This window comes from Gorilla gorilla, chromosome 9, assembly GCF_029281585.2.
Source record: "Gorilla gorilla gorilla isolate KB3781 chromosome 9, NHGRI_mGorGor1-v2.1_pri, whole genome shotgun sequence".
Taxonomy (NCBI): domain Eukaryota; kingdom Metazoa; phylum Chordata; class Mammalia; order Primates; family Hominidae; genus Gorilla; species Gorilla gorilla.
Window position 1 is genome coordinate 13,388,215 of NC_073233.2, and position 14,717 is coordinate 13,402,931.

The 14,717-nt window shown below is 37.1% G+C and overlaps 1 protein-coding gene across 2 annotated transcripts in view; it reads left to right on the forward strand.

Moving 5' to 3' along the window:
- Positions 1 to 14,717, forward strand: part of NLRP14 (NLR family pyrin domain containing 14) — a 50,361-nt gene that overhangs the window by 24,935 nt on the left and 10,709 nt on the right. The window contains exons 4-8 of one of the 2 annotated variants that reach the window (XM_004050629.5): positions 415 to 579; positions 3,575 to 3,742; positions 11,575 to 11,745; positions 12,179 to 12,349; positions 13,786 to 13,956. In XM_004050629.5, coding sequence (XP_004050677.5) covers positions 415 to 579; positions 3,575 to 3,742; positions 11,575 to 11,745; positions 12,179 to 12,349; positions 13,786 to 13,956 — 846 coding nt within the window. The remainder of the gene's footprint in view (positions 1 to 414; positions 580 to 3,574; positions 3,743 to 11,574; positions 11,746 to 12,178; positions 12,350 to 13,785; positions 13,957 to 14,717) is intronic. The other variant, XM_055355321.2, reaches the window with a different exon arrangement.

Sequence of the window (14,717 nt, forward strand, 5' to 3'; positions counted from 1 at the left end):
GCTCAGGCCTGTGGTTTTTAATCTATACCACTTTATACCTAATGTCTACCCACTAATCCTAATCATATTCTTTGTGACCAAATTTTATTTTTCTTTTTGATATTGGCTCTTCAAGTATTTGAATACTTCTCTCTTATCCCTCCTGAGTTGCTTCCTCTAAAGTAAAGCTTCTCTGGTTTTTATTTTGTGTGTGTTGAAGGGAGTGGATGGGAAACGGGAGAGCTATTGCACAAATAAGACCTCTGGAGTGCCCAGAGGAAGACTTCCTGGTGGACTGTGCCCACGGTGGAGCTGCACTGGATGCTCTTGCCTTTCCAAAGTACACTTACGTTTACCCCAATACTATCCTCTGAGAGTTGGCTAGGCTGAAATAAAATCAGCATTGTTTTTCTTTTCTCAATTATTTATGCAAAGGGATGGTGATCGCATTACTCACTGTTGGCAAGATCTCTGTTCTGTGCTTCATACAAATGAACACTTGAGAGAATTGGACCTGTGCCATAGCAACCTTGATAAATCAGCAATGAATATCCTGCATCATGAACTAAGGCACCCAAACTGTAAACTACAAAAGCTACTGTAAGTCTGGTGTGAGAAAATTTAATGGAGTTATTCTGATTTCTTTCTGTGTCCCATCTTCCACTCATACTCGTTAGGGGAAGCCAATGCTAAACAAATACTTATAATCCATTTTGTAAAATACTCAAACAGGAACAATGGAATCCTCTGGGGACACGGGATCATTACTAACTGGTTCTCAGAGTGATTCCACAGGGCATAGTAGCTGTTCACGTGGGTTTTTCAGGCTTGATTAGGAACTTTCTAAATGAAGAGCACAGAGCTAAAAAATTTAGGCAGGTCACCAATGCACTTTCAAGGACATGTTCTGGAACTTGCTATCTTCTTAAATTTTTTTCTATTGAGGAAAAATTTGCATTGAACAAAGTCCACAAATAATGTTCAGTTTGTTGTGTTCTGACAAGTGTAAACATCTTTATAACTAACACATCCAAAACAAGATAGAAAATATTTTCATTTATCTCAGAAAGGTCCCTTGTACCCCTTTCCTTTTTTTTTTTCTTGAGACAGGGTCTTACTCTGTTGTCCAGGCTGGAATGCAGTGATGCTATCGCAGCTAGAACTCCTGGGCTCAAGCAATCCTGCCACCTCAGCCTCCCAAGTACCTGGGATTACAGGCATGTACCACCATGCCAGGCTATTTTTTAAAAATTTTTTGTAGAGATGTGGTCTCACTGTGTTGCCCAGGCTGGTCTGAAACTTCTGGGCTGAGGAGATCCTCCTGCCTCATCCTCCTAAAGTGCTGGGATTACAGGCATGAGCCACAATGCCCAGCCTATCCCTTTCTGTTCAATCTTCTCACCCCATCCTTTCCCAGAGACAATCATTTTCTAATCTCTGTCACCAGAGATCAGCTTTGTATCTTTTTGGAATCATTTTGATTGATTTATACAGTATGTATTTTTTTAATTTATCTTCTTTCACTTTCTTTTCTTTTTTTTCTTTTTCTTTTTTTTTTTAGACAGTCTTGCTCTGTCACCAGGCTGGAGTGTAGTGGCGCAATCTCGGCTCACTGCAACCTCCGCCTCCCGGGTTCAAGCCATTCTCCTGCCTCAGCCTCCCGAGTAGGTGGGACTACAGGCACGCACCACCACACCTGGCTAATTTTTGTATTTTTAGTAGAGACAGGGTTTCACCATGTTGGCCAAGCTGGTCTCAAACTCCTGACCTCAAGTGATCTACCCATCTTGGCCTCCCAAAGTGCTGGGATTACAGGCATGAGCCACCACACCTGGCCATATCCATCTTCTTGTGCTCAACAAAATGTCTTCTAAAATTTATCCATTTTGTTGCAACTTTTAGTAGTTTCTTTTTTATTGCTGATTAGTATTCCATTGTATAACTATACTTATACTATAATTTGTTTATTCATTCTCTTGTTAATAGACCCCTGGAGGTTTCCCTAACCTGTTAGGAATAAGGGTAATCTTTGCCAGCATTAGATGCTGTCAGTCTTTTTTAAATTTTAATTTATCTTAATTGGATTCTAGATAATCACTTTAAAATGTTGATTGTTCACATGTCTCTTACCCTTTTGTGTAAGGACTCCACTAGGAGCTGAAACTGATCCTAATCGCTGTATTTTTTGCCTGTCAATATGTACAAGGTACATTTGTTGCTTAGTATGAACTGAATGCTGAACAAATGATAGATCTTTGTTTCCATTAGCACTGAAAATAGGTGTTCTTTTGGGTGGGGGCTGGGGACAGGCTTCTCACCAAATATTTTCCTCCTGATCTCAGTGTTTTTAGTGAGTTCTGATCTTAGATTTCAAGCATCTAAAGTAGGCTTGGGTATATCTCCCAATGCTAGATGACGAGTTAGTGGGTGCAGCGCACCAGCATGGCACATGTATACGTATGTAACTAACCTGCACAGTGTGCACATGTACCCTAAAACTTAAAGTATAATAAAAAATAAAAAATAAAAAATAAAAAAAATAAAGTAGGCTTGGTCTTACACATAGACGTAGTAAGACAACTAGATGTATGTTATGATTACGGGGTTCCTGGAAGTCCTTTCCACTCATCCCTAAACATTTCCCCCATATTGTCCCTTCATTGGATGTCATCAATCCGGATCTTCACAATAGCCAATGCCTTCTTGGTTAACTGACTTCCTTTCTTAGAATGGGAGGGTTGCATCAGTGGGATGACACCATGATGACTGTTCTCAATCTGTGCCACCTTAATGTGGTCTGTCTTACTGTGGTCCCTTTTCCCTAATAAGTGAGATGGTGCCATTTATGTTTACTGAGTGCCAGGCACTTTTACTAGATGAGGATGGTTAGTGCTATAAATGGGTAAAAGCTTTATTTTCCTGTGTGTACTTGCCTGGGGTGAGGGGAGTGAGGGTGGAGGGTGGGTGGTGGGCAGAAAGGAGGAAACGTGGTGTTACAAAGCGAGGTTTTGGACAGTGAACAGAAGGGCATTGGGGACTAGCAGAGACACTATAGAAGAATCAGAAATATCTGACATTGACTGAGTTAGGAGGTAGAAAGTAGGAAAAAAATTGGCAGATTTAACTTCATAATATTTTGCTTGGGCTGCCTCCGTACACCTGCCTCCGTATGCCTAACGAAGTCCCCAAGATGGCACAGCATGTTTTGCAACAGTGTTTTGTTATTACTGCACATCAAACAGTTGATGCTAATTGTGAATTAACCTTGGATTATTTAAAGATTTGGCTATTGTGAATTAATGTTATTGTAGTACTTGGAATGGCCCTGATAATTTTTGATCCTGGGATTACAAGTTTAAGAGGCTCCTCTTTTGGTTTTCGTGATGTTATCAGCTTCTTTTCCGTTAAGGTAAAAAAAACTTGGGAGTGTCAATTATCAGGTCATAAATAGAAATTTAAGTTATAACCCAATTGTTTTAGATGAAAATAAAAGAATATTCATGTAATATCCAAGAATTAGATTGAAAAGAAAGGGATCCTGTAACCAAGGAGAGAAATGATTTTGTAATACCTCCTGCATATTTTTCTTCTGAAGGTTGAAATTTATCACTTTCCCTGATGGTTGTCAGGATATCTCTACTTCTTTGATTCATAACAAGAATCTGATGCATCTTGACCTAAAAGGGAGTGATATAGGGGATAATGGAGTAAAGTCATTGTGTGAAGCCTTGAAACACCCAGAGTGTAAACTACAGACTCTCAGGTAAGCTTTGAATTGTTTTGTCTTGTTTTGTTTTTATAATTGAGGCTTTTGTCTATCCAAGTGACTCTTACAGCCTGGATTTGCTATTCATAGGACCGGCTTAAATCTACTTTCATGATATGGGGTAGCAAGCATCTGTAGAATCAAGCTGATTTCATCCTGGTAGGACTTCATTCCTCCCATCTCCCCAGGAAGATTTCTCATTGTGTAGTTCTCTGTGTCTCATATCTCCTAAATCTGCTGGTTGTGGGAATAAGAGCAGATTCAGAATTATAAATATTTAACACTTCTAATATTTAAGTGCTGGAATAGATTGGTTGTATCTTTGAACTCTCATAGAAAATAATACACTGGGGGATGTTCTTTAATGTAACTGGGGGCAGTGCTGGGGCAGACTCACTTTTATTTGATTTTTGTTGGTGACTCCCCCTCAATTTAGAACTGCAACTCAGTGACTAGCCCAGAAGGCTGAGAAAGAAGAGCATGGAAATGGTCCTCTTTCAAGGTGCTTGCTGGCTACCACACACTATTGATCTGAGTGGTGACTCTTCTTTGGCTGATGAAAGTGAAAGGATTAGCAGTCATACTGTTCTCCACGTTGTGTGACAGGTTTTAAGAAAGATCTTATTTTTCAATGAAAGGCAATGAAATAGGTTTCTGACAAAACCAGACAAAACAAATAGTTACAGTAAGTTTTGCATTAGAAGTTTTTATAAGCCCTGGACTCAGTTCAGGGTGGCCAAGACTGAAGTTTGATGCATGAAGGGCCAAAGTAGATCTGTATTTGTGGGAAGCAAATTATAATCCAGGTGTAGGAAAAATAAATGAAGTCTGGAATAAGACTTTCTTTGACATTTTAAAAACTCTTATCAGTTTTTATAAGATGGAATTCACTTACAGCATATCTGGAAAGTTGTTGGATAATTCTCAAACATAGGTTGAGTTCAGTTGTTAGGAGGCCAGGTCAGAGTAAAGGTTTTACCTACTAAGCAGTTTTAAGGTATTATGAGGCATTTTCTGTAACCTACATATCTAGTCTGAAACTCAGGTAAGAAGTATGTCACTGTTTCCTATATCTAAAAATAAAATGTATTAGTAGCAAAAAGCTGTTAAGTTGAGGAAAAGAGGAAAGATGTTTTCTTACAGTGGGAGCTGTGGATCCAAGACAAGAAAAGCTTGGTGCTTGACAGATCAGTAGGACTTGATAAGATCCCTTCCATTTGAGGTTTGAGTAATGTCGTCCGCTGGTAAGCCTTGATACAGACCAAGTTGCCAGGATTTCAAATAGGAAACCATCTTTCTGGGTCAAATAGTAGGTCTCCTTGCAACAGTAAATACAATGCTTTGGCAAAAGTCATCAGAGCTTTGTAATAATCTCATACTCCATTATGTGGGACTGCATGTTCCCCCAGTGTGGATGGCCACTGAGGAGCAATCAATGGTCCAATTAACATTTCATGTGGGAGAAGGTCCAGTTTTCTGTTTGCTTCATATCTCATGTTATAAGAGCCATGGGTTGTATGAATGTCCTCATTAGTTTTGTTTGTGTATAGACCATGCACAAGTTTTTAGAATTGCATTTTGATGTTATACTCTCTCTGTAGATGTGGGCAGTGTCGATACATCAGTAGGACTTTGCCAGTCTGTCTTGCAACATATGATCCCCAGTGATTGTTAGAACTTGGCTAATTTATAAATAAAATACCTTCTAAAACTTTAAATTGCTCATATGAGCCCCTGTACATGAACATACTGAAAGGATACATAATCGCTAATTTTCTTCTTTCTTTTTTTGAGACAGAGTCTCGTTCTGTCACCCAGGCTGGAGTGCAGTGGTGCAATCTCGGCTCACTGCAGCCTCCACCTCTGCCTCCTGGGTTCAAGCGATTCTCCTGCCTCAGCCTCCTGAGTAGCTGGGACTACAGGCCCATGCCACCATGCCCGGCTAATTTTTGTATATTTAGTAGAGATGGGGTTTCACCATGTTGGCCAGGATGGTCTCAATCTCCTGATCTTGTGATCCGCCTGCCTTGTCCTCCCAAAGTGCTGGGATTACAGGCACGAGCCACCGCACCTGGCCCATAATCACTAATTTTCATGAGAATGCTTTACTATAATATTTACCCAAGGCCTCCCTCAAGAAGAGGAGAAAGATCTATTCTCTTTGTCTTGATAATTTTTTTCCCCATTATAGGCCTTATAATAGGTCTTAAAATATGCTTTAAGGTAAGCTCTTAAAATTTGCTGAGCAAGGGGAGACCAAAAACAAAAACAGAAACCTTGGTATAGTCCAATAATTTCTGATTGTGCCCAGAATCTCTTTTTAGTTTGCATATGCTCTGCCATTGGGGCTTTATAAGCAAGGTAAGGGAATGATTGTTGCTTCCACAGAACAGCCACCTGAAGGGTACCAAAATGGCATATAAATGTAGAGCACTCTCTGTATCTTCATAGACTTTGAATTAGAAGACTAATATTTCAGAAGGGGGGCATCTAGAATAATTAGATAAGGCCGGGTGTGGTGGCTCACGCCTGTAATCCCAGCACTTTGTGAGGCTGACAACCTTGGATCACTTGAGGCCAGTAATTTGAGACCAGCCTGGCCAACATGGCAAAACCCCATCTCTACTAAAAATACAAAAACTAACCGGGCATGGTGATGCGCACCTGTAATCCTAGCTACTCAGGAGGCTGAGACAGGAGAATTGCTTGAAACCTGGGAGGCGGAGGTTGCAGTGAGCCAAGATGGCGCCACTGCACTCCAGTCTGGGCAACAGAGCAAGACTGTGTTTAAAAAAAAAAAAAAAAAGTAAACAAAGCTGGCTAAGACGAACTTGCCTGAGAATGGCAAATATCCACAGCTGTGTCTCATTATCAACTAGAGTAAAATATTACTTAACAGGTAGATAGTATATGGACCAATAGAAATTTTTGCTTCTTCAGGAGTGAGGAAACTTTGTGGCTCAATACAGTTGTTTATAATCATGAAATGTCTAATGAATCATCATAAATGTAAACAGAATTTGGAGAAATGAGAATACACCATTTAAAACCAGAGGTTCTGCCACCTGGGAAGACTACCAGGAAGCAGAGACTAAACTACCAGTCCTCTTCTCCATTCAAAAGTTTCTTTTATTCATTAATAAACCATGATATATATGTATACACAGCTTCATAATCATACCAAAAAAGTTTAAGTGAACTATCCTTTAAAGGCTGAGACCATAACTTTTTGAACAGAAATAATATTGATTATGAGACAGTATATTGATTTTTGCTGTCTTTATTTTAATATGAAGAACAAATTGTGTGGTAAGACTGTAATTTATTTTCCCACTTTGAAATTAAACCTCTCTAGAAACGTTTAGATAAATTATAAACTAATCTTTAAAATACCGTATTACTTCAACATTTCAAAATCAGTAAGTTTGGAAACTGTATTTAAGTTAATATTAGGAATAATATAACCACTGTAGATAACTAACAATATAGCCAAACAATGTGATACCTCAAAACTTGACCCAGATAGTATAAAATATTTATAATCTTGGCTGATTCCCAGATTTACAAGCTTCCGGTTTATAAAGATGCTCGTCATTTAGTTAACTCATTTAAATCATATATATATATATATATACTTTAAAATATTAGTGTAAGTAATATGTCTACAGGAGAATTGTAGGATACTTAGGAAATTATTTAATTTAGACTTCTCATTAAAGAAATACAGAACCTTTTGTGGTCTAAAAAGCCATCATTTGTATTTTTTTCTGAGAGGATTTTGTATTTCTTTTACTTTCACTTTTGTATTTTCAATTTTTGTAGGTACATAGTAGGTGTGTATACTTATGGGTTACATGCAATATTTTGATAGAAGCATGCAATGCATAATAATCACATCAAGGTAAATGGGGTATCTATCACCTCAAGCATTTATTTATCCTTTGTATTAAACAATCCAAGTATACTCTTTTAGTTATTTTAAAATGTACAATTATTTTTTACGTTAGTCACCCTGTTGTCCTAGCAAATAATCAGTCTTATTCATTATTTCTAACTATTTTTTGTACCCATTAACCATTCCCCTCTTCCCCTCGTTCCCCCACTATGCTTCCTAGCCTCTGATAACCATCATTCTACTCTCTATCTCCATGAGATATCTCCATATTTTCATTTTTCACTCCCACAAATAAGTGAGAACATGGAAAGTTTGTCTTTCTGTGCCTGGCTTATTTCACTTAATATAATGATCTCCAGTTCTAGCCATGTTGTTGCAAATGACAGGATCTCATTCTTTTTTATGGCTGAATAGTACTCCAGTGTGTGTATGTACCACATTTTCTTTATCCATTCACCTTTTGATGGACATTTAGGTTGCTTCCAAATCTTGGCTATTGTGAATAGTGCTGCAGTAAACATGGGAGCGCAGGTATCTCTTCAATACACTGATTTTCTTTCTTTTGGGTATATACTCCACAGTGGAATTGCTGGATCATACGGTAGCTCTAGTTTTGGTTTTTTTGAGGAACCTCCAAACTGTTCTCCATAATAGTTGTGTTAATTTACACTGCTACTAACAGTGTATGAGGGTTCCTTTTTCTCCACGTCCTCACCAGTATTTGTTACTGACTGAATTTTGGATAGGTCATTTTTACTGGAGTGAGGTAATTTCTCATTGTAGTTTTGATTTACATTTCTCTGATTATTAATGATGTTGAGCACCTTTGCATATGCCATTTGTGTGTCTTCTTTTGAGAAATATCTATTCAGATCTCTTGCCCATTTTAATTGGATAATTAGATTTTTTTTCCTGTAGTGTTGTTTGAACTCCTTATGTAATATATTCTCATTATTAGCCCCTTGTCAAATGGGTAGTTCACACATATTTTCTTCAATTTTATGGGTTGTCTGTTCACCTTATTGGTTGTTTCTCTTGCTGTGCAGAAGCTTTTTAACTTGATATGATCCCATTTGTCCATTTTTGCTTTGGTTGCCTATGCTTGTGGGGTATTACTCAAGAAATCTTTGCCCAGTCCAATGTCCTGGAGCATTTCCCCTATGTTTTATTTTAATAGTTTAATAGTTTGAAGTCTTAGATTGAAGTCTTTAATCTACTTTGGTTTGATTTTTGTATATGTTGAGAGATAGGAGTCTAGTTTCCTTCTTTTACATATGAATATCCAGTTTTCCCAGCACCATTTACTAAAGAGACTGTCCTTTCCACCATATGTGTTCTTGGCACCTTTGTCGAAAATGAGTCCACTGTAGATGTGTAGGTTTATCCCTGCATGTTGTATTTTTATTTATCATTGTGGTAAAAACAAAATCTCAAATTACAGAGCCAATTAATTTATCTGATGATTCACCTTTGTTTAGAATAGGCCCATGAAGCCTATCCTCTTAGTGGAAATGCTCCTTCTCTTGGCAATATCATTCCTCTGTCACCTGCAGTACATTTATATTGATCCTTAGAAACAAAAAGCTCCTGCAACCATATAGCTTCAGCAACAACTCTCCTGTTATCTCTCAATTTCTAATTCATATCAGAAAAATAATCTCATACTCAAAAAACAAAAATAAATTACGAAGTTCTTGAGCAACCTGGAAATTACACAGCAGACATTTTCAGAAGGGAAAAATACATTCACGCAGCATCTTTGAGTTCCTGGGAGTTCATCTTCAGGAGTTAGCAGTTCCTCTTTATTGAGGAATAGCCCCTTTTTCAGGTAATGGCAGTTTTCTGATTCTTGTTTGCTAGCAGGACAGGAGAACTTACTCCAACAGGGCTCAACTCATAAAGAAAGCTCCAGCGTCTTGCATCAGTTAAAATCCTACCCTGACCAACTCTCAAAGCAGAGCTTATTCTAGGTAGATGGAACATGGGTTCTCTAAGTCAACAGCATCTGTACCATCTTATGGACTTATACCCAAATAACAGCTGGTCAGTGCTACAGATAGCAAGCAATAAGGACAACAAAAACATTTATAACTTACTGACTTTTAAGGAGCTTTGGGCTTTGGAAATTTTTGCCAAGGATGTTGTTTTGGTAGCACTATTAAGAGGAAGTCGTGCAGGCTCTTAAGAAGGAACTAAATATAAGTGATAAGCTAATCTGTCTCCTGTTTTGCTGGCTTATATTTAGGGGTCAGTTTGGAGCCATAATCCTCAGCTTTTGGCTTCCCTTTTGATTGAATCACTGGTGATTGATGTTATATATTAATACAGATGAGAAAAAACCTCCAAACTCTAGAAAACTAGGAAAGAGTTATATTTTTTATTACTTTATACATGTGAGAGGAGAGTGTTAATGATTTTTTTTCTGATTTGAAAAAATCTTTCCAATATTTATAAAATTTAGGAATTCAGAAATATCAATGTGAATATTACAAGAGTGACACAAAGTAAGACAATTGATAAAAAGTACAGACTTAATAGTAGGTAAGGGTTGTTTTCACAAGGCATAGCAATAATTTCTAAAGTCCAGGTATCTTATAAGATTTCATTATTATAATAAGACAAAATCATTCTTATAAAAGGTTTTCTTATTTGTAATACTCTCTTCTTTGCAGCTGCAAGGGAAAGAGGGAACGTTTTATTTTAATGAGGCTAAGATTTCATACATAAAGAGTTAGGCAGTCCCATAGCTGAAATTCTATTAGCACTAATACAAAAAAAAAAGAAATCTCAAGAAACTCATAATATGGGAAGGATAAGAGAAAATGAACTATCAAGCATTTAATATTTATATCTACAGTTAGAAACATTTAAAAATGTTTTCAGTACCATTTTTCCTTCATAAGTGGGATATATTTTCTTTCATTTTTGTTCTGTTTTGCTTCCAAGATTTGGAAGCAACCTAAATGTCCATCAAAAGGTGAATGGATAAAGAAAATATGGTACATATACATTTGTGTCCAGAAACTTCCAAGTAATTTTTAACTTAAGGTGATTATTAGTTATGGGTTAGTGCAAAAGTAATTGTGGTTTTGGGCAAGCTGAGCTTTTTCAGCCTTAGGCCATGTTCTAGGTCATCTATTAAGATTTAATTCTGGGCTTAGGAGGAAGCTTCTCTGTTCCTTCCTCTATAGACCCTGATTTTGATGACGAGAAACAATTCTTGAGTGACTCAAGTTGGTAAGTCTTTGATTATAAAGGAATACCCAGAGAAATTCCAAATATCAGAAATGCTGCTGCTGCTGCTGCTGCTGCTGCCTGACTCATTACAAAGGGTTAGTATTACTCCCGAACACGTACAAGGCACAGGTTGTCTCTAAATATGAGTCTCTCTACATGTACTTTTTCTGTTTCTCTTCCCTTTAATCTTTAGAAACAATTTTGTTTTATTTATGATTTACTTATTGTTTTTCACTCTTAAGGACTGGATTCGTCAGAAAACACGGGCTCATGAATAAATGAGCTCACAGGAGACACAGCTTTTGCTCCCAACTTCCTGTCCATTTCTGTTCTGTTTCAGAAGTCAGAGTGTAGAATACAGTCATCCTTCACGCCATATCTTCCAAGTTGTAGTTAGCGGAAATTCTTCCCAGACTAAAAAATATTATAATTTAAAGATATTTTTGAATGCTCTCAAATGTATTTTCATAGGGAATTAAGGGGATGGGAATGTGATAAACAATCTCCTTCCCTTTCCTCCTTAACTCTGTCAGAGCCTTACGCTTTAGTTAAATAACTTTTTTTCTGTGTAGAGAAGTTGGATTTTTCAGGCAAGATTCCAAAGATTAGGAAACTTCCTACCTTCGGGATCGGTAGGTGTTGGTTGTAATTCTTCTCTAAGGAGTGGTCATTCCTGCTTTTCTGTGTTGTTTTCCAGGCTGGAATCTTGCAACCTAACTGTATTTTGTTGTCTAAATATATCTAATGCTCTCATCAGAAGCCAGAGCCTGATATTTCTGAATCTGTCAACCAATAATCTGTTGGATGATGGAGTGCAGCTTTTGTGTGAGGCCTTAAGACATCCAAAGTGTTATCTAGAGAGACTGTCGTGAGTGTTTCTGTTTTGTTTTCTGTAGAGTCATTTTGCTTGGTTCTGTGTAGCTTAATTGTGATCTCATAGGGAAACTGCTTGGGTCTTGGCACTAACTGGCTCGTTTGTCAATTCTGAATAAGCTCTACATGCATCCCCCTTTCTCTTCCTCTACTTCCCTCTCTTTTACTTCACTTTTAGACCTATCATTTTTTTCTGATTGACCTCTTTATTTTCATTCTTTTCCAAGCTTCCCCTCTCCCCTTCCGTGTTTTGTTTCATCATATCCTGCATACAGCTGCAATGGAATTCGTAATTTAAATAGGTTTGTTGAGGTTAATTTTATAGTTGAGGTATGGGGGTTATAAGTGCCACTGATTTCCCTGTGAAGGAGAAGAGAAGCATGGGCTTTGGGAATTGACAGATCTCTTCTCATCTCTTTCTCTTTCAGCTTAGAAAGCTGTGGTCTCACAGAGGCTGGCTGTGAGTATCTTTCTTTGGCTCTCATCAGCAATAAAAGACTGACACATTTGTGCTTGGCAGACAATGTCTTGGGTGATGGTGGAGTAAAGCTTATCAGTGATGCCCTGCAACATGCACAATGTACTCTGAAGAGCCTTGTGTAAGTGTCTTCAAGTTTTTATCCTTAATATATATTGTACATTTTGAAATATGTTTAAAATAGTAAAATATTATGAACACATTCTGTCCCTTGCTTTTTCCCTGTTACCCTTAATGAAGAAGGTGAAAGTGATATTAATAATTGCCATTTATTGTGTCCTAACTCTACTCTGGATCTTGTTTTAAACATGCTTAATCTGCAAAATAGTACCCGATGGTGTCAAATTGACCACCCAATTTTGAGGGGCCTCACTCTACAGGTGAGGAATGTGAGCCTCAGGGAGATAATGCACCTTGCTTAATATCTCACAAGAAAATGATGAATTTAGAACTAAAGCCTACCACCTATTCTCATCTATGATCTGAGCTCAGAGCAGAAATATAGCACTCTGTTGTATGTCTGAATCACATTGTGATTATTCTGCTCATTTTTGTTAGATAATTTTCTAAACATTGAAATTAATAAGCCAAGGTTTTAATTTGGCCAAATATGGTTAAATTGCCTTCCAGATAGATTATTTATATTCCCAGCAGCAGTCTAGGGACCTGCACTTTAACACCCTCATTGGACATCTACAATCTTTTTGACCTGTATTAATTAAATAGTTGAAAAATAACTTTTAAAGTAATTTAAATCTTGAGCATCTTTTCAAATGTTTTTGGCCTTTTATATTTAGGAATTTCCTCCTCATGGTCTGTTTTTTCTGATGTTTTCTATTATATATATATCTTATAGTTATTAATATCACATTTTTTTATATATTACAAATAATTTTCTTAGCATGTTGCTTTATTTCTAACTTTCTTTATGGTCATTTTTAGAATAGATAAGTTTAAAATTTTTTGTGATGTCAAATTCTGCCTCATGACCTCAAGGAGTTTGGAAGTACCTTTCTTTTAAAAAAAATACACATATGTCATCTCATACTCTTCATGGTTTAATTTTAACGTTTACATGTTAAATTATTCCAAATTTATTTTGTTATAAGGCTTAAACTCATTTTCCCTCATATATCAGATCTATTGTACAAAAGCAATAATGGCATAATATGGATTTTCCTTACTGTTTGAAAATGCCGCTTCTATTACGTACAAAGAGTACTTACTTTATTAAGATTACTCTTATTCTACTCCATCTGCCTGTTCTTCTAGTCCATGGAGCTACTTCTACAACGGAGTACTATGTATATGTGTAATGTAACGAGGTTAGCATTTAATTTATTGTAAGAAAAATGCTGAAGAATATGAGTCTAGTTTGTAGCCCAATTTGATGTATATCTGTTTCCCAAGTGAGACAGGCTGGCAGTGAGGGTGTTTCATCTGAGATGGAATGTTGGCAAATAGATAAGGGATCAAATCATGAAATCTCTTCAAAGAAAGAAATCTCTGGACAGTAGAGCAATGATTCCATCTTTCTTCACATTGTCCTTCCTGTAGGCTGAGGCATTGCCATTTCACTTCACTTAGCAGTGAATATCTGTCAACTTCTCTTCTACACAACAAGAGCCTGACGCATCTGGATCTAGGATCAAACTGGCTACAAGACAATGGAGTGAAGCTTCTGTGTGATGTCTTTCGGCATCCAAGCTGTAATCTTCAGGACTTGGAGTAGGTTTTCTGTTGCTTTACTTTTGTGTAGTTTCAACAACAGAGTGTCTGGGGAGATACTGAAAGAAAGGCTGAGAACCGAGTATCTATCAGAGAAAAGAATATAAAGCTGATTTTCCCTCTCTCTTCTGCCTGAGACAAGCTGGGGAAGTCTGCTCATCAGATTTTTAAAAATAATTACCATAGTAATTCTAATAAACTTTCCTCAGGTAATGAGGACCAGAGGCATCAGGCTGAACAGTGGCCATTTTATTCTTTCCTTGGTTGTGCCCCAGTGAATCTACTGTGTGTCCTCTACTTTTAATCCAGAAGCTAAAATTGTTCTCTACTAGTTTTTCTCTTAGATTTATATTTAAACTCAGGTTTATAATTAGGTCAACTTTCAAAGAAATTGGGAAGGAGATTTTTACAATATCCTACAATCTATTGCTGAACAGTAGCCATTTTATTCTTTCCTTGGTTGTGCCCTAGTGAATCTACTGTGTGTCGTCTACTTTTATCCATGAAGCTGAAATTGTGCTCTACTAGTTTTTCTTTTAGATTTATATTTAAACTCAGGTTATAATTAAGTCAACTTTCAAATAAATGGAAAGGGGATTTTTAACAATATCCTACACATTTTTAAACTCCAACCATTTTCATTAATGTATGTTTTCTCAGTCTATGAGCAGATATGCATACATATCCATTGCATGTGCATACATAATTGTGATTGCTTTATGGACATGATTTGGGGTTTCCTTTTCACTTGATAGTATTTC